The 19,001-nt window shown below is 65.3% G+C and overlaps 3 protein-coding genes across 3 annotated transcripts; all 3 read left to right on the top strand.

Annotated features, from left to right (window-relative positions):
- The first annotated feature begins 325 nt into the window (after positions 1-325).
- SLC6A8 (solute carrier family 6 member 8) lies at positions 326-7,965 on the top strand. Its single transcript, XM_069865542.1, has 14 exons — positions 326-426; positions 665-910; positions 1,822-1,953; positions 3,154-3,415; positions 3,491-3,623; positions 4,074-4,208; positions 4,298-4,401; positions 4,495-4,619; positions 4,697-4,809; positions 4,889-5,026; positions 5,248-5,350; positions 5,433-5,533; positions 6,584-6,754; positions 7,457-7,965. Exons 1-14 carry the CDS (start codon positions 363-365, stop codon positions 7,586-7,588), a joined length of 1,959 nt encoding a protein of 652 aa, XP_069721643.1. The 5' UTR covers positions 326-362; the 3' UTR covers positions 7,589-7,965.
- A 1,662-nt stretch (positions 7,966-9,627) lies between these two features.
- On the top strand, positions 9,628-11,069 carry LOC138725069 (epidermal differentiation-specific protein-like). Its single transcript, XM_069865579.1, has 2 exons — positions 9,628-9,749; positions 9,887-11,069. The coding sequence occupies exon 2, from the start codon at positions 9,907-9,909 to the stop codon at positions 10,963-10,965; it is 1,059 nt and encodes a 352-aa protein (XP_069721680.1). The 5' UTR covers positions 9,628-9,749; positions 9,887-9,906; the 3' UTR covers positions 10,966-11,069.
- A 1,438-nt stretch (positions 11,070-12,507) lies between these two features.
- QARS1 (glutaminyl-tRNA synthetase 1) lies at positions 12,508-18,999 on the top strand. The gene is made up of 24 exons (XM_069865757.1): positions 12,508-12,652; positions 13,247-13,394; positions 13,474-13,583; positions 13,702-13,777; positions 14,027-14,091; positions 14,320-14,373; positions 14,563-14,617; positions 14,741-14,812; positions 14,985-15,070; positions 15,307-15,393; positions 15,515-15,614; positions 15,737-15,815; positions 15,917-16,025; positions 16,108-16,238; positions 16,370-16,462; positions 16,622-16,759; positions 16,834-16,921; positions 17,001-17,144; positions 17,216-17,320; positions 17,686-17,778; positions 18,025-18,152; positions 18,357-18,423; positions 18,623-18,748; positions 18,821-18,999. Exons 1-24 carry the CDS (start codon positions 12,518-12,520, stop codon positions 18,869-18,871), a joined length of 2,340 nt encoding a protein of 779 aa, XP_069721858.1. The 5' UTR covers positions 12,508-12,517; the 3' UTR covers positions 18,872-18,999.
- Positions 19,000-19,001: the final 2 nt, after the last annotated feature.

Raw genomic sequence — 19,001 nt, 5'->3', positions numbered from 1 at the left:
GTCCAATCGAATGGAAGGGGCGGCCCCGAACGGGCGCTGCCTCCCGCCGCCTCCCGGTGCCGCGGCGCAGAGAAGCCCCGGAGCGGCCGCGAGCGGCGCCGGCCCCGCAGCACCCCCCCTACACCACCACCCCCCCCCACCCCCCCTACCCCCCCTAAAACCCCGGCCCGGTCCGCCGCCCTCAATGAGGTTCTTCCGACTCACCTTCAAGTGCTTCGTGGATTGCTTCTGAACAACCCCCCCCCCCCACCCCTCAACCCCAACTCCAAACCGCGGAGCCCCCCCCCCAACCCCACTACCCACCCCCCCCCAACCCCCCCCTTTCCATCTCCGGTAACCCCTTCAATCCTTCACCTCGCGACATGCCCCCCGTCCCCACCGACACGGCCGCCCCGCAGCCTCCCGACGCCGCCCCCGCGGGCTCCGGTAAGCGGGGAAAAAGAGGAGGGGGGGGGGGGGAAAGAAGGAGGAGGGGGGGGGGGGGATGCCACGGCCACGCGTGACCGCGGCGCGCCCCCTCCCGAGTGAGTCACCGTTCTGCATTGTGACGTCACGCGGCGGGGGGACATCTGACGTCACGCCCCCCCCCCCTCCACGCGTGGATTTTTTTTTTATTTATATGGGGGGGGGGTCGCTTCCACGCGTGACCGGGTCGGCCCCGCAGAGCAACGAGGGGAGGCGGAGGGCAGCGAGCCCCCCGCGCCCGGGGAGGAGCGAGCGGTGACGGCGCCGCTGGTGGGACCCCCCCACCCCCCCCACGCCGGCACCCCCGGCCCCCCGAAAGCGGCCGCGGCGCCCGAGCGGGAGACGTGGACCCGGCAGATGGATTTCATCATGTCCTGCGTGGGCTTCGCCGTGGGGCTGGGCAACGTCTGGCGCTTCCCTTACCTGTGCTACAAGAACGGCGGAGGTGAGCCCCCGCGCTGGGACACGGCGGCACCCCCAAGGCGAGGGGCGCCCCACGGGGCGTGGGAGCAACCCACGGGACACGGGAGAGCCCCACGGCACGGGAGCAGCCCGTGGGATGTAGGAGAACCCTACGGGATGTAGGAGAACCCCACAGCAGGGGAGCAGCCCGTGGGATGTAGGAGACCCCCACGGTAAGGGAGCAGCGCATGGGATGAAGGAAAACCTCATGGGGTGTAGGAGAACCCCACGGCAGGGGAGCAGCCCATGGGATATAGGAGAACCTCATGGAGTGTAGGAGAACCCCACGGCAGGGGAGCAGCCCACGGGATGTAGGAGAACCTCACAGCAAGGGAGCAGCTCCTGGGATGTAGGAGAACCCCACGGCAAGGGAGCAGCCCACGGTGGGGGGTCACCCCATGGGATGTAGGAGAACCCTACGGGATGTAGGAGCACCCCACGGGACACGGGAGAGCCCACGGGAGGGGAGCAGCCCATGGTGGGGGGCGCCCCATGGGATGTAGGAGAACCTCATGGGGTGTAGGAGAACCCCACGGCAGGGGGGCACCCCATGGGACGTAGGAGAACCCCACGAGATGTAGGAGAACCTTACGGGACGTAGGAGCACCCCACGGGATGTAGGAGAACCCCACGGGACACGGGAGAGCCCTATGGGATGTAGGAGCCCCCCGTGGGATACGGGAGAACCCCACGGGGTGCCGGAGCCCCCCAAGGGGCAGGGCCGGTGCCCGGTGCCCCGGAGCCCCCCCGGCCTGCCCCGCACCGAGGGGAGGGCGCGGAGGCGGCTTCGCCATTCGCTGCGCCGGGAGGGGGGGCCGGGGGGGGCCCGGGGGGAGCGGCGGCGCCTGAGCCGGCACCGATTCCTTCCCCCCCTGCCCTCCCCCCCCGGCCCAGGCGTCTTCCTCATCCCCTACCTGCTCATCGTCTTCGTGGGCGGCATCCCCGTCTTCTTCCTCGAGGTGGCCCTGGGGCAGTTCATGAAGCAGGGGGGCATCGCCGCCTGGAACATCGCCCCCCTCTTCAAGGGTAACGCTGCGCCCCGTCTGTGCCCTGTCTGCACCCCACACCCCGCACCCTGTCTGCGCCCTGTCTATGCCCTGCACCCCACACCCTGTGCCCTGCCTGTGCCCTGCACCCTGTCTGCACCCCTGCCTGCACCCCACTCCCTGCACCCTGCCTGCGCCCTGCGCCCTGCCTGCATCCCACACCCTGCACCCTTCCTGGACCCCGCTCCCTGCACCCTGCCTGCACACTGCGCCCTGCACCCTGTCTGCACCCTGCACCCTGCGCCCTGCCTGCACCCCACTCCCTGCACCCTGTCTGCACCCCACTCCCTTCACCCCATTCCCTGCACCCTGCCTGCACCCCACTCCCTGCACCCCAGTCCCTGCACCCTGCCTGCACACTGCGCCCTGTCTGCACCCTGCACCCTGTGCCCTGCCTGAATCCCACACCCTGCACCCTTCCTGGACCCCGTGCCCTGCACCGTGTCTGTGCCCTGCACCCTGTCTGCACCCCTGTCTGCACCCCACTGCCTGCACCCTGTCTGCACCCTGCACCCTGTACCCTGCCTGCATCCCACACCCTGCACCCTTCCTGGACCCCGCGCCCTGCACCGTGTCTGTGCCCTGCACCCTGTCTGCACCCCTCATCCTGCCTGCGCCCTGCACCCCACACCCTGTGCCCGTGCCCTGCACCCTGCCCATGTCCCCAGCACGCTGCTCCCCGCCTGGGGCCCCCCAGCGCCCTGCCCAGGGCTGGCAGTGCCCTGCCCGTGTCCCCGGCTGCCTGCGCCCTGCCCACACCCTGTCTGCGCCCGTGCACCTTGCCCGCGTCCCGCTGCTCCCCTGCGCCCCGGCCGGGGCTGGCAGCCACCTGTACCCGTGCCCCGTGGCTCCCTGCCTATGTGCTGCCGGCTTCCCCGCCTGCTCCCTGCTCCCCCGAGAGCTGCCGGCTTCCCACCTGGCAGCGTCCCGCTGCCTTCCCTGTGCTGCACCTCACCAGCTTCCCCCTGTCCTGTGCCGTGCTGCCAGCTGCCCTCGCTCCTGTCCTGCCTGGAGCTCCGCTTGTCCCATCCCTGCCGGCTCCCCGCGTCCCCACGGGCTCCTCACGTCCTGAGCTGTCTCCACCAGCACCCCAGGTCCTGCCCCATCCCTGTTCCCCCAGCCCCTAAGGGCTGCCAGGTGCCCGTAGGTGCCCACCGGCTCCGATCTCCCCACGCTGCAGGTCTGGGCCTGGCCTCCATGGTGATTGTCTTCTTCTGCAACTCCTACTACATCATGATCCTGGTGTGGGGTCTCTTCTACCTGGTGCACTCGCTGACGGACCACCTGCCCTGGGCCAGCTGTGACCACCCCTGGAACACAGAGCAGTGCACGGAGCTCTTCCACCTTGAGCTCTGCCTCAACGGCAGCGCCAACGCCAGCGCCTTCAACGTCAGCTGTGCCGACATGGCCAACAAGCGTTCCCCCGTCATCGAGTTTTGGGAGTGAGTGTGGAGCTGGGGGTCTCACCCGGGGCCAGGGGGAGTCGCACGGGCGCTCAGCACGGCCCTGCTCTGCAGGAACAAGGTGCTGCGGATTTCGGGGGACATCAGCGAGCCGGGGGAGATGAACTGGCAGATGATCCTCTGCTTGATCGCCACTTGGGTCATCGTCTACTTCTGCATCTGGAAGGGTGTGAAGTCAACCGGGAAGGTGATGCTGGCTGGGGGTTGGTGACACGGGGACAGGACTGCAGCACGTGGCACTGCTGGCTCCTGCCCTCCCCTGCTGCAGCCCATGGGGGTGCAACATAGAATCATAGAATCACCAGGTTGGAAAAGACCCACCGGATCATCGAGTCCAACCATTCCCATCAATCACTAAACCATGTCCCTCAGCACCTCATCCACCCGTCCCTTAAACACCTCCAGGGAAGGTGACTCAACCACCTCCCTGGGCAGCCTCTGCCAGTGCCCAATGACCCTTTCCATGTCCCGCTGTCCCGCTGTCCCACTGTCCCATGTGTCCCACTGTCCCACTTCTATCTGGGAGGTGCCGCTGGGGACGTCCCCAAGCCTTGGCCCTGCTGGGACACCTGTGACACATGACAGAGAGCCGTGCGCCCAGGACGGGGTGGGTCTCACTGGCACCCACTCCCCACAGATTGTCTACTTCACGGCGCTCTTCCCCTACGTGGTCCTCATCATGCTGCTGGTCCATGGTGTGATGCTGCCCGGGGCGCTGGACGGCATCATCTACTACCTGAAACCCGACTGGTCCAAGCTGGCCGAGGCGCAGGTGAGGGCGGCAGGGAGGGCAGGTGGGGGCGAGTGCTGGGCACACTCCAGCATCCTCTCCACCCCCTGACACCCTCCCTTGTGCCCCAGGTCTGGATCGATGCCGGCACCCAGATCTTCTTCTCCTATGCCATCGGGCTGGGCGCCCTGACCGCGCTGGGCAGCTACAACCGCTTCCACAACAACTGCTACAGGTAGAGTTCTGCTGGCTGTGGGGAGAGCCCTCGGCGTCCCCCCACCGTGCCTCCCAGTGTCACCTCGCACCCCCTGACCTGCTCTGCCCGCAGGGACGCCTACATCCTGGCCGTGATCAACAGCTCCACCAGCTTCTTTGCCGGCTTCGTTGTCTTCTCCGTGCTGGGCTTCATGGCCTCTGAGCAAGGCGTGGACATCTCCAAGGTGGCCGAGTCCGGTGAGTGCTGGGCAGCGGGGCAGCATGTCCCCTGTGTCCCCCCCCGGTGTGACACCACTGACCCCCGTCTCTCACAGGCCCTGGGTTGGCTTTCATCGCCTACCCCAAAGCCGTGACGCTGATGCCCTTGTCCCCACTGTGGGCGACGCTTTTCTTCTTCATGCTCCTCGTGCTGGGGCTGGACAGCCAGGTGCGGCCGCGGGCAAGGGGACAGGGATGAGGAGGGGACGAGGTGGCGCGTCCTCGCTGAGCCCCGCTCTCTGCCGCAGTTTGTCGGTGTGGAGGGTTTCATCACGGGCATCCTGGACCTGTTCCCCCAGCCGGCGGCCGGCTCCATGCGCCGGGAGATCACGGCCGCGCTCTGCTGCATCGTCTGCTGCCTCATCGACCTCTCCATGGTCACGCAGGTGGGGACGCAGCGGGGACACCTGCCACCTGGCCCCCGTTGTCCCTTCCCCGGGGCCATGGCGTGGGGTGGAAGCTCCCGGGGTGCTGTGGAAGCACGGGGTGCCCGTGGCACATGGAGTGTCCGTGTCACACGGGGCACCGGTGGCACTGGCAGGGCTGTAGCCGTGCCGGCGTGGGACAGCTGGCACAGCCCCGGTGATGCGTGGCACCGTCCCGGCAGGGCGGCATGTACGTGTTCCAGCTCTTTGACTACTACTCGGCCAGCGGGATCACGCTGCTGTGGCAGGCGTTCTGGGAGTGCGTGGTCATCGCCTGGGTCTACGGTGAGGCTGGGGGGACGCGTAGGGGACACGCAAGGGGACACGAGTGCCCCGCGGGGCCCGGCTGACGCCCATCTCCCTACAGGTGCCGACCGCTTCATGGACGACGTGGCTCGTATGATCGGCTACCGGCCGCTGCCCTTCATGAAGTGGTGCTGGGCCGTGGTGACGCCGCTGGTTTGCGTGGTGAGCGGGGGACACGCGTGGGCACACGGGGCTCCATGCCCAGCCCGCAGGCACCGCGCTCCCCCAGGCGGCTGCCGTGGGCACCACAACCCGGGACACGTGTGTCGGGGCACGGGGGGACATGTGTGTGTTGGGGTATGGGGGACACGCGTGTGTCAGGGCATGGAAGGACATGCATGTGTTTGGGCATGGGGGACACGCGTGTCAGGACACGGGGTGACGTGTGTGTTGGGGTATTGGGGACACGCGTGTGTCAGGGCATGGAAGGACACTTGTGCGTTGGGGCATGAGGGGACACGCGTGTGTTGGGGCACGAGGGGACACGCATGTGTCAGGGCCAGAGGGGACACGTGTGTGTCGGGGCACAGGGGGACCCGGGTGTTGGGGCATGGTGGGACGTGTGTGTTTGGGCATGGGGGACACGCGTGTCAGGGCAGGGGGGACATGCATGTGTTGGGGTGTGGGGGGACACGCATGTGCCAGGGCACAGGGGGACACGTGTGTGTCAGGGCACAGGGGACATGTGTGTCACAGCACAGGGGGACATGCGTGTGTCAGGGCGCGGGGGAACACGTGTGTGTTGGGGCGTGGAGGGAGACATGTATGTGTCAGGACCACAGGGGACACACGCACGTGTCAGCCACCAAGGGGGTCACCCGTGTGTCAGGAGCATGGGGACACACACACATGTTGGAGACACAGAAGGGGACACATGTGATGGGGTCATGGGGTGGACAGACCTGTGTCAGGGCCACAGAGGGGACACACACGTGTCAGGGCCACAGGGACACACAGACACGTGTCGGGGCCCTTGGACACGTACGTGGGGGCCACAGGGGGACATACACACACATCAGGGCCATGGGGACACACACATACTCACAGCCATTGGAGCCACAAGAGGGGACACACCTGTTGGGGCCATGGGGTGCACATGAGTGTCAGGGCCATGGGGGGACAGGCAGTCAGGGGTGGGGGCAGCCACACTCAGAGGGTCTGGGGTCACCAGGTTCCTGCCCTGTGGGACCTCACCCTGGCTTCTCCACCCAGGGCATCTTCGTGTTCCATGTGGTGAACTACAAGCCACTGACTTACAACAAGACGTACGTGTACCCGTGGTGGGGGGACGCCATCGGCTGGGTCCTGGCACTCTCTTCCATGCTCTGCATCCCCTGCACCGTTGTCTACAAACTCCTGCGCTGCAAAGGCTCCCTGCGTGAGGTGAGGGGGACACAGTGAGGACCCTTCCGTCTCCATCCTCACGCCATCTCAGCCAGTCTTGTCTGTGTGCCCTTCTCAGTCCTGTCCCCATCCCAGTGTCACCCCATCCAAATCTCATCCACCAGAGATCTCAGTCCCTTCCCCAGCCAAATCCCATCCCTGTCCCCATCACTGTCTCACTCCCACCCTCACTTGAATCTCATTCTTGCTCCCATCACTGTCTCGATCCCACCTCTATCCAAGTCCCATCCCTGTCCTCTTTCCTCTCAGTCCTGTCCCCATCTCACCCCCATCCCCATGCTATCTCTGTCCCTCTCTTAATCCCATTTCAATCCCCTTGTCATCCTAGTCTCACCCTCATCCCGTTTCTGTTTCCATCACTTTCACCCCATCCGAATCCCATCGCTATCCCCATCACTGCCTCACTCCCAACCTCACCCAAATCCCATCCTTGCTGACATCCCTGTTTCAGTCCTGTCACCATCTAAGTCCCCGTTCCTGTCTCACCCCTGTCCCCGTGCTGTCCCTCTCTCAAACCCACTTCAATCCCTCCCCTGTCCCCCTCTCGCCTCCATCCCCATCCCAATCCCACCTCTGTCCCCACCTCAGTCCCATTCCGAGTGCACTGGGGGATGCAGCGTGCCAGCTCCAGGGCAGCCGCGGGTTCTGCCACCCCCGGGGGCTGACACAGTGTCACCGCAGCGCTGGCAGCTCCTGACCACTCCAATCTGGGGCCACCACCACCTGGAGTACCTGACGCCCGAGGCAGAAGCCAAACTGCTGGCCCCAGAGCCCCCCAAGGAGAAGACGATGCACTTCGAGACTGTGATCTGAGCGTGGGGAGGGTCGCGCTGCTCCCGCCTGCCATAGCAATAATGCCAGCATCGCCTCCCACCCACGCTGCCCCCGCGCCACCCCGGCCCACCAGCCTGGCCACACGGGGGGACAAGACGGCACAGGGAGGGGGTCACCGGGGGCTGCGGGGCAGGGGCGGCCACGGGGAGCGGGAAGGGTCCCCGGCACAGGGGAGCGTGGCAGCTCGGGGGGGGCTGGCGGGGAGGCTGCGGGCCAGGGGAGCCAGCGAGACAGCCCTTCACCAGCCCCTGCCCGCGGCCCCCGCGGCCCCCCGCTCACTAACCGCTTCCTTTAGCGTTCGTCTGGTGTAACCCCAACCGCCCCGACATCTGGCAATAAACTGGGAGACCCTGGCAGCCCCGGCACTCTGGGCAGGGGAACGGGGGCGGTGGGCGACTGGGGCGGCGAGATGGGGGGTGAACCTGCCTGAAGGGGACAGAGGTTAGGTGGGGACAGGGCTCAGGGAGCCCAGGACACCTGGGTTGCTCTCTTGTGGTGGTTCGGTGGGGACAGAGTTGCAGGAGCAGCAGGATCTCTGTCCCTCTCCATAGCAGGATGTGGGTACCCACAGGACTGCGCTAGACATGGGGCGTCCCATGCGGCCAGCACTGTCCCCTGTGCTGCAGGGACAGCCCTAGGCTGGGGAGGGCTGTGGGGACGAAGGGTGGGACAGCCCTCAGGCCCGGCTGTGCAGCCGGAGAAGCCAGAGGCTCAACCTGTCCTCGACCCCATGATCTGGCTCCAGTGGAATGCCAGCTGCGGGGGGACCTGGGCAGCTCTGATCCGTTACCTGTGCCCTGAGGAAGCCCCCAGCATGCTGTGCTCAGGGTGGCTACCAGCCGTTCCTGCACCCTAGCCAGGTGTCAGTGTCCCACCACGCCCAGCGCTGGCACCCGTCACCTTCCAGCAGTGCCATGGCCACCCAGGGAGGTCTGTGGCCATCCTGCCCGTGGAGGGACAAGGGAATCAGACGATCATTAGGTTGGAAAAGAACTCTTGGATCATCGAGTCCAACCATTCCTATCTGCCACTAAGCCATGTCCCCGAGCACCTCGAACACCCGTCCCTTAAACACCTCCAGGGAAGGTGACTCAACCCCCTCCCTGGGCAGCCTCTGCCAGTGCCCAATGATCCTTTCCATGAAAACTGTTTTCCTGATGTCAAGCTTGAACCTCCCCGGCAGAGCTTGAGGCCATTCCCTCTTGTCCTGTCACTTGGAAGAAGAGTCCAGCTCCCTCCTCTCCACAACCTCCTTTCAGGTAGTTGCAGACAGCAATGAGGTCTCCCCTCAGCCTCCTCAAGGCTAAACAACCCCAGCTCTCCAAGCCACTCCTTGTAAGACTTGTTCTCCAGCCCCTTCACCAGCTTTGTTGCTCTTCTCTGGACTCGCTCCAGAGCCTCAACATCCTTCTTGTGGTGAGGGGCCCAGAACTGAACACAGGATTCGAGGAGCGGTCTCACCAGTGCTGAGTACAGAGGGAGAATAACCTCCCTGGACCTGCTGGCCACGCCGTTTCTGATACAAGCCAAGACGCCATTGGCCTTCTTGGCCACCTGGGCCACTGCTGGCTCATGTTCAGTCGCTGTCAACCAACACCCCCAGGTCCCTCTCCTCCAGGCAGCTTTCTAGCCACTCTAGGAAGGGAGAGCAGTGCCAGCTCCTGCCCCGGCCATCCTGGGGAGCAGGGCTGGGGCAGCGGTGCCGTGCCGGGAGAGTCGTGTCCCATGCCAGGGAGCTGTGTCCTGGGACACCGTGCGCTAGAGGGGCTTGTTGGGGTGCAGGCTCACCCCACCACGAACCCTCTCACCCCGCTGTGAGCCGACAGTTCCTGCCCCACCGGCAACGCACACTGTAATTAGCACAGGCAGGGCAGAAACATGGGTGATAATTGGTGGTGACTCATTAGCAGTGGAGCGCCATGTGCCCAGGGTGCGGCAGGACTTACCGGCAGGGCTGGTCTGCGAGGCCGGCTGGGATCCCGGTGTGCCGTGCGGGGCTCCCCGCTGCCAGAGTGGGGCGCGGATGCGGGGGCGAGCACCGTCATCGCCTTCGCTTCGTGCCGCAGCACGCCCCGGCTCCACCAAGCTCTCGTAAAAGGCTCGGCTGCGGGCTGGCATCGGGATGCTGCCGGCACAGACGGTGAGACCACAGGGACAGAGGGTGGGAGCGAGAAGGAGGTGCTGGGGGGCCCTTTGCTGGCCAGGCTTTCCCCACGGGTTTCCTGAAGCCCCCACGACCCCTCACAAGGGGTATTACCACACACTGTGCCCTCGCAGGGGAGGGCGCTTGTGCCACCATGAACCGGATCACGGTGTATGAGCGAGCCGACTTCGAGGGGCTGAGCCGGGAATTCACCTGTGACGTGCCTGACCTGCACGAGCTTGATTTCGGGGACTGCATCGCCTCCCTGAAGGTGGTGGGGCAGCCCTGGATTGCCTACAGGGACCCAAAGTATGAAGGGGAGCCGCACGTCTTCGAGGAAGGCGAGTATCCCTCCGTGGAGAGACCCAACAGCTTCTCGGCACTGCGGCTTGTGCACCACGACCTGGGGGACCCCCAGATCACCCTCTATGAGCGCCCTAACTTCCAAGGCGCCTGCAAGGTGGTGACTGAGGAGACCAACTTGGCGTATGGGTACTTCAATGACCGGGTGGCCTCTCACGTGGTGCAGCGAGGCGTCTGGCTGCTCTACCAGCACCCGAGCCGGGGCGGCTGGCACTGTCTGGCGTGGCCCGGTGAGCGCCTCGCCGACTACAAAACTGAGCTGAACTTCCAGGCTCGATTGTCCCATCTGCGCCCACTGCAGCCCGGGCGGCCCCTGGTCTCAGCGCGTCTCCTCTGGGAGCAGAAGCGGGTGGAGGAAGAGCGAGAAGTGCTGGTGGATGAAATAGAGGGGGTGAATGAGACCGAGTCGGAGCAGATGCTGGCAGCCAGCAGCAGCCGGGAGTACACCACCACGCTCTGGCAGAGCTTCCACTTCAGCAACGCCACCAGCCTCAAAGCCGGGCTCTCCTTCACGCTGACTGTGGAGGCTTCCAACATCTTCACGGTGCAGAAAGGGCGCAGCGAATCCAGCACCCGCAGGGAACGCGTGGAGGTGCAGCTGCCAGCTAAAATCCCCCCGCACACGGTACTCAGCATCCAGGTCTTGCGGAAGGAGGTGACGCTCTCCGTCCCGGTCCTGCTCACCATCACCCAAAACGAAGCCGTTCGTACGGAGATGGGCGAGTACCGCAGCGTCTCGGGTACCAACATCAGTGCCCGCTATTGCCTGAAGCCTCTGCCGGCGGCAGGCGGGGAGCAGGCAGCTACTGAGGGGACAGAGACGGTGCCCGGCACAAAGACAGAGCCATAGCTTGGTCCCCTAGGTGGTGTGGGACTGCTGGTGACAACAGTGGCTCTGGCTGCCAGGACCTGACAGTGTCTCCTCTTGCTGGGTGTTGCCAATAAACCCCCTTCCCCAGCCGCTCTGGTCTGATGCTGCCGGTGCCAGGGTGGGAATGGGCTTGGGGGAGCTGGGAAACAGTGGGGAGAGCAACATCGTGCTGGGGGGGGGACACTGGGGAGAGCTGGGGACACGGGGCTGGGGGGCTGTGAGCTGGATAGGACATCAGGCTGGGGAATGGGAGGAGGCAGGGCAGGGGCAGCTGTGGGGACACTGCCTGGGGGGCCCGAGGGACACCAGGCTGGCCTGATCCTGCACACCCAAGACTGGGGAAACGGGACATCGGGCTGGGAGGACAGTGGGCTGGGGGGAGGGGGGTCAGGGCTGGGACAGCTGTGGGAGCACCGGTGTGGAGCAGACATGGGTCTGAAGGAGCCGGGGACAATGGTTTGGTGCAGCCGGTGGTGCCTGAGCAGCTCCAGACTAGGAGAAGTCTGGCTGGAGAGCTGCCTGGAGGAGAGGGACCTGGGGGTGTTGGTTGACAGCGACTGAACATGAGCCAGCAGTGGCCAAGAAGGCCAATGGCATCTTGGCTTGGATCAGAAACGGTGTGACCAGCAGGTCCAGGGAGGTTCTTCTCCCTCTGTACTCGGCACTGGTGAGACCGCTTCTCGAATCCTGTGTTCAGTTCTGGGCCCCTCACCACAAGAAGGATGTTGAGGCTCTGGAGCGAGTCCAGAGAAGAGCAACAAAGCTGGTGAGGGGGCTGGAGAACAGGCCTTATGAGGAGCGGCTGAGAGAGCTGGGGGTGTTTAGCCTGGAGAAGAGGAGGCTGAGGGGAGACCTCATTGCTCTCTCCAACTGCCTGAAAGGAGGTTGTGGAGAGGAGGGAGCTGGGCTCGTTCTCCCAGGTGACAGGGGACAGGATGAGAGGGAATGGCCTCAAGCTCCGCCAGGGGAGGTTCAGGCTGGACATCAGGAAAAAACTTTGTCACAGAAAGGGTCATTGGGCACTGGCAGAGGCTGCCCAGGGAGGGGGTTGATTCACCTTCCCTGGAGGTGTTTAAGGCACGGGTGGACGAGGTGCTGAGGGGCATGGTTTAGTGACTGATGGGAATGGTTGGACTCGACGATCCGATGGGTCTCTTCCAACCTGGAAATTCTATGACCGAGCTGCCCGCCCCCCACGGGACGGGGCGGGGGAACATGGGGGTAAACAAGGGGCGTGGCCTAAGGGGCGCGTGACCCAAAGGTCTGTGTGGGGGCGTGGTTATACGAGACCACGCCCCCCACGTGGCCGCGGAGGCCGCCGGTCCCTTTAAATGATGCAACCGGCCGTTGGCTTGGCCACGCCCCCATCGCTCCCATTGGCGGAGCCGCCGCCGAGCTCCTGCCTCCCATTGGTTGAGGCGGGACGCTCTCGCTGCCGATTGGCTTCGCCGGCGCCGGGCCCCGCCCTCCCCGCGCCGATTGGCTGGCGCGGCCCCGCGCCCCGGGCTGGGGTGGCGGTGGTGGCAGCAGCATGGCGGCGGCGGCGGCGGGGGAGGCGGAGGAGACGCTGGGGCTTTTCACCAGCATCGGCCTCAGTGAGGCCAAAGCGCGAGAGACGCTGCGCAACGGGGCGCTCAGCGCGCTGCTCCGCCGGGCCGTGCTGCAGGTGCGCCCGCACCGCTCCCCCGGTCTCCCGGGGACCCCGCCCCCTCCGCGGACCCCATCCCTTCTCCCGGGACCCCGCCCATTCCCCGTCCCCTATCCCCTTCTCGGACCCCATCCCTTCTCCCGGGACCCCGCCCCCTGCTCGGTATCCCGCCCCTCCCCGGACCCTATTCCTTCTCCCGGGACCCTGCTCCTTCCCGGGTCCCCGTCCCCCATCCCTTCCCCCCGTCCCCGATCCCCTCTCCCCGTCCCCCATCCCTCTCCCCGTCCCCCATCCCCTCTCCCCGTCCCCCATCCTTCTCCCCGTCCCCCATCCCTTCTCCCCGTCCCCCATCCCTTCTCCCCGTCCCCCATCCCTTCTCCCCGTCCCCCATCCCTTCTCCACGTCCCCCATCCCTTCTCCACGTCCCCCATTCCTTCCCCGGACCCCATCCCTTTCCCAGACCCCATCCCTTCCCCAGCCCCTCCCCGGACCCCTCTCCCAAGCCCCGTCCTCCCTCCAGGCCCGCCGAGCACCCCCAGCCCTTGGCACCCCCCACTCCCACTCGCCGGTTCCCCAGGGCTCAGCCCTGCCGTGTCCCCTGGGTGCTGACAGGCTCAGAGCACCCTGGGCCCGGCCCTGGACAAAGCCACCGGGACGCTGCTGTACAACGCGGCCGCCCGCCTCAAGGACCCGAAGCACCTCGGCTTCCTCGTCGGCTACATCGCCCGCAAGGAGATTCTGACCGACCTGCAGCTCGGCGGTACCGTGCAGCCCCGGCACTGCCCCCGGCCCCAGTGGGGACAGCAGGGCCCTGCCTCTCATCCCCACTTTGTCCCCAGCTGCCCTGGAGTACGTGAGGAGCCATCCCCTGGAGCCCCTGGACACGGCGGACTTCGAGCAGGCCTGCGGCGTTGGGGTGCGCGTCACCCCTGAGCAGATCGAGGAGGCGGTGAGTAGGGCTGCAGCTCTGCCTGCCCCACGGGGAGGGCATGGGGTGGCCTGGCAGCCCCTGGTGTCGCGCCCCGTGCCTACTTGGCTCATCCCCGTGTCCCTGTCCCCCTTGCCAGGTTGAGGCCGTGATCAACAAGCACCGGGCAGAGCTGCTGGCCGAGCGCTACAGCTTCAACATGGGGCTGCTGATGGGTGAGTGTGGGGCACTCCTGCTCCCCAGGATCCTGAGAGCCAGCCTGTTGTCCCTGGCCCCAGCTGTGCCCCATCCCAGCCGTGCAGGAGACATCCTGCCGTGTCCCCCGTGCAGGCAGGGCTGTGGGTGGCAGCTGCTCGTGGTGCCTGGTGCCAGCCCTGGGCCTGCGGTGTCCTGCGTTGGTGGCCCTGGGTGATGCGCCCCCAGGCTGGGCCGTGTCCCTGGCCCACGGGGTGCCTTGTCCACAGGAGAGGCGCGGAACCGGCTGCGGTGGGCGGATGGGAAGACCGTCAAGAATGAGGTGGACCTGCAGGTGGGTGCGAGGGAGGTGGATTGGGCGCTGCTAGGGGTAGCATCCCTCGTTGGTGTTGTGCTCGGTGTGGGATCTGCTGTCCTGTCCGGTGGCAGGGCCTGGTGCTGAGGGCAGCCCGCCCTGGATAGGCACAGGCAGGGTGAGAGGGGGTGACGACTGGGCAGCACCACTTCAAGCTTTGAGGCACCAGGAGCCTTTTCTACTCCTGTTTGCATCTCCCTTTTTCAGGTGTTGCATTTGCTGGGACCAAAGACAGAAGCTGACCTGGAAAAAAAACCAAAGGTGATGCAGAGGGGGAAGCAGGGATGGCGTTTCACTGCTGAGTTTCTGGGTGGGATTCCAAAGAGCTGCTCTGGGCCACCCGCCATCACGGGCGCAGGTCCAGGGGAGGGCTGGGGGCAGCAGGTTGGGGCAGAAAGGAGAGGTATGTGCCGGGGGTGGGCACTCAGGGTGCTGTGCTGGTTCCTGCAGGCTGCAAAGGCCCGGCCGGCTCCGGCAGAAAAGCAGAAGGCTGCTGTGATGAATGGTAAGAGACTGTCCTTCTGCAGGCAGCTTCCTCAGCCCTTTGCTTCCTGACCAGGACCCGCCTCCGAGCTGGGCCCCAGGTGCTGCGGTCAGGACCCTGCTTAGCCCTCTTCTCTCCCTGCAGGCGAGGAGGGCACAGAGACGCGGTCACTGCTGGAGCAGCTGCGAGGAGAAGCCCTCAAGTTCCACAAGCCAGGTGAGTGCGAGGAGCCGCTGCCGTGAGTGGGGCTGCTGTGCTGTCTTTGTGCCTGGCCCCAGCTCTCTGCGCTGCAGGGAACCGGACTGGTCCCTTGTCCTTCCCTGCTGGCTGCTGCGCTTGGCTCAGTGTGGAGGGGGCTGCTGCAGCCCTGAGCATCTTCTGCCTGCAGGAGAGAACTACAAGACGGAGGGCTACGTGGTGACACCCAACACCATGGCTCTGCTGAAGCAGCACCTGACAATCACGGGTGGGCAGGTGAGGCTGCATCCCCAGCCCCTGGTTCTCTATGAGGGTGGCACTGCCATGCCAGGCTCCAGCCGGGTGGGATGGGAGGCTGGGGACACACACAGCTTACCGGGGGCATGGCCAGAGGCAGCGCCTGCACGGCACTAGGGGCTTTGTGGGATAGTCAGGGGCTCATGTTGGTGCCCCCACTGTCATGGAGAGAAGGAGTTGCCAAAGGTCAGAGATATCCACTTTCCTCCCTGCAGGTGCGGACGCGGTTCCCTCCTGAGCCCAATGGGATCCTGCACATTGGCCATGCTAAGGCCATCAACTTCAACTTTGGCTACGCCAAGGTGAGAAGCACCAAGCCCTGCTGAGAGCTCCCACTGGCCCCTGCCTCCCTCCGATGCTTGGTCACTGACCTGGCCCTGTGGTCCCTCAGGGACTGGCTGCTCACTGTCCCCCTATCCCCAGGCCAACGGTGGTGTGTGCTTCCTGCGCTATGACGACACCAACCCAGAGAAGGAGGAGGAGAAGTACTTCACGGCCATCCGGGAGATGGTGGAATGGCTGGGTACAGCTTGGGCTGGGGAGGGCAGGATCAGGCCAGGCGCTGCTGGGGACATCCCCGCACGCAGGTCCTGCTGCTGCTCCCTGGGGGTGTCTCCAACCTGCTCTGTCTCCCTGTCCCCACAGGCTACCAACCCTATGCAGTGACCCACGCATCCGATTACTTTGACCAGCTCTACACCTGGGCCCTGGAGCTCATCCGCAGGTGCGTGTGCTGGGGGTGCTGGTGTCCCACACCGTGGCTGGGGCTCCCCCTTGCCCAGAGGATGTGCTGCTCACGCCTGGTGACTGCGTGTCCCCCCACAGGGGCCAGGCATACGTCTGCCATCAGAAGGTGGAGGAGATCAAGGGCCACAACCCACCGCCCTCGCCGTGGCGGGACCGGCCCGTGGAGGAGTCACTCTTGCTCTTTGAGGTACTGCTGGCTGGGGACTGGCGCTGCGTGCCTGTGGGGTTTGGATCCGTGGCTCGGCTGACAGCTTCCCCCTGCTCCACAGGACATGCGAAAGGGCAAGTTTGGGGAAGGGGAGGCCACGCTGCGGATGAAGCTGGTGATGGAGGATGGGAAGATGGATCCTGTCGCCTACCGTGTCAAGTTCACTCCACACCACCGCACCGGGGACAAGTGGTAGGGAGGGCCTGTAGCGTTCCAGCACGTGTGGCAGGGTGGGCTTGCCCCCCATCTCCTGGGAGCAGGGAGGTCGCAGGAGGGGAGCGGCACCAGGCTGTGCCCCAGGGTTGACTGCGTCTGTCTTGCAGGTGCATCTACCCCACGTATGACTACACACACTGCCTCTGCGACTCCATTGAGCACATCACGCACTCTCTCTGCACCAAGGAGTTCCAGGCCAGGTGAGCGCCGTGCACAGCACAGCCAAGTGCTGAGCTGGATCCGGCAGGGTGGAGCAGCTGGAAGCATCCCAGCAGCTGCCAAAGTGCCAGGGGCCAGTGTGTCCGTGGGGCTGGGGGTGGGCGTGAAGCTGAGCGGGCTGTGCCTCTCCTCCCTCGCAGGCGCTCCTCCTACTTCTGGCTGTGCAACGCGCTGGATGTCTACTGCCCCGTGCAGTGGGAGTACGGGCGCCTGAACCTGCTCTACACAGTCGTCTCCAAGAGGAAGATCATCCGGCTGGTGGAGACGGGTGCTGTGAGGTAGGAGCAGGGCCAGCAGCCAGGACGGGTCTCCCCCAGGGGCATACCCAGCTGTCACACCAGTGTTTTCTCAGGGACTGGGATGACCCGCGGCTCTTCACGCTGACAGCCCTACGCCGGCGAGGCTTCCCCCCGGAGGCCATCAACAACTTCTGTGCCCGGGTAGGTGCCATAGACAGGCTGGGACGAGGCAGGTGGATGCATCTCCCGGGTGGCGTGGTGACCACAGGCTGTCCTGCAGGTTGGTGTGACCGTGGCCCAGGCGACGATGGAGCCGCATCTGCTGGAGGCGTGTGCGCGGGAGGTGCTGAACGAGCAGGCCCCTCGCGCCATGGCTGTCCTGGAGCCCCTCAAGGTCACCATCACCAACTTCCCTGCCCCGAAGGTGAGGCTGCTACGGGCTGGGCTGGGAGTGGGGTTCCCCAAGGTCAGCATTCACCCCGTCCTTTTCCTCAGGCACTTGAGGTCCTTGTGCCCAACTTCCCAGCTGATGAGAGCCGGGGTTTTCACAAAGTGCCCTTCCAGTCTACTGTCTACATCGAGGAGACAGACTTCAGGGAGGTGAGCCAGGCCCACCAGGCCATTCTGCCCTCACTCCTGGGAGCTGCAGCTCAGGCAGCAGGCATCTGGTGGTACTGGGAGCAGTGCCGGTGCTGCACAGGGTCAGGCACCCAGCAGAGATTCCCAAATGTACCAGTGGCTCTGGTGGCACTGGGAAAATGCCCTCAACCTGGCCAGGATGTGTCCAGCCGATGGTGCCCACACCTGGCCTGTGTGCTGGGCAACATCCAGCATCAATGGGGGAGTTCTAACAGCCCTGGGCACCCTGATCCCTGGGATGCAGCTGTGGGGACATAGAGCCATGCTGGAGGGGGGACCCACTGCCCATGCTGGGACTCCTTCTGCAGCCATAAATTCTCTCCCAGGAGGCGGACAAGGGCTACAAGCGCTTGACCCGTGGGCAGCCGGTGGGGCTGCGCCACGCTGGCTACATCATTGCCGTCCAGAACATCATCAAGGTGGGTGGCTCCGGGCATCGGTGACACAAGGTTGGGCTGTAAGACATCAGGATGTGGCCATACTCCAGCAGGGAAGGGCAGTAATGGTCATCTCGGGCCGGGCACCGTGGGCACAGTGTGGGTGCAGGCTGCTCTGGGCCTTGTGTGGCGAGGAGCAGGGTTTCTCTGAGCTGGTGGTTCGGTCCCAGGGCTGCCCTGCGGGTCGGGACTGCTGCCTGACATCTCGTCCAATCTCCTCTTGCCCAGGACGCCAGTGGGCGCGTGATCGAGCTGGAGGTGACCTGCACCAAGTCAGACGTGGCAGAGAAGCCCAAAGCCTTCATCCACTGGGTGTCAGAGCCACTGCCCTGTGAAGTGCGGCTCTACGAGCGGCTGTGAGTATTCACCCACCTGCAGAGGCACCGAGCTCAGCGGTGCTGGAGCAGCAGCGTGGCCCTGTGCCTCCGGCTCTGCTGGGCTGTGCCCTGCTCCTTGGTGGCAGAGATGCAGCTATGAGGCTCTGAGAGCCACTGTCCCATGTCCCTGCTGCCCCACATCCCATTGTCTGCTGGCTTTGGATTGAGACTGTCTCACGGCAGGTTTTTGCACAAAAATCCTGAGGACCCAGCAGAGGTGCCCGGTGGCTTTCTGAGTGACCTCAACCCTGTGAGTAGTGGCGGGAGCTGGGGTCGTGGGCCCTGGAGGAGCTGGGGACCTCCTGCACTCAAGCTGGAGGCACACGTTTTGATGCACCCCCCAGCCCTCCCTGGCCAGGGCCCTGCCTTGTCCTGGGGAGAAGAGGAGGTGGGAGGAGCAGGGCTATGAAGGGGGCAGGGGTGCCAGCTGAGCTGCCTCCCCCTGCCAGGATTCCCTGCGCGTGGTCCACAACGCCCTGGTCGACAGCTCCGTCCTCTCTGCCCGGCCCTTTGACAAGTTCCAGTTTGAGCGGCTGGGCTACTTCTCAGTGGATCCTGACAGCGCAGAGGGGAAGGTGAGCCCTGGGGAGGGCACTGGGAGGTCTGTGGCCGTGGGACTCAGTGCTGACCCTCTGCCTCTTCCCCAGCTGGTGTTCAACCGGACGGTGACTCTGAAGGAGGACCCCGGCAAGGCCTGAGGGACCTGCTGCTGCTGCCCTGCCATGGTGCTGCTTCCCAGGGGTCCCTGTGCACCCCCAGCGCCGCCGTGCCTTGGCGCAGCCCCCCGGGGCGCCCACAGAATCACCTCAATAAACAGAGCATCCCAGC

This window comes from Phaenicophaeus curvirostris, chromosome 11 (genome assembly GCF_032191515.1).
Source record: "Phaenicophaeus curvirostris isolate KB17595 chromosome 11, BPBGC_Pcur_1.0, whole genome shotgun sequence".
Classification (NCBI taxonomy): domain Eukaryota; kingdom Metazoa; phylum Chordata; class Aves; order Cuculiformes; family Cuculidae; genus Phaenicophaeus; species Phaenicophaeus curvirostris.
Note: the sequence above shows the minus strand (reverse complement) of the source record. Positions and strands in the feature narration are given on the sequence as shown.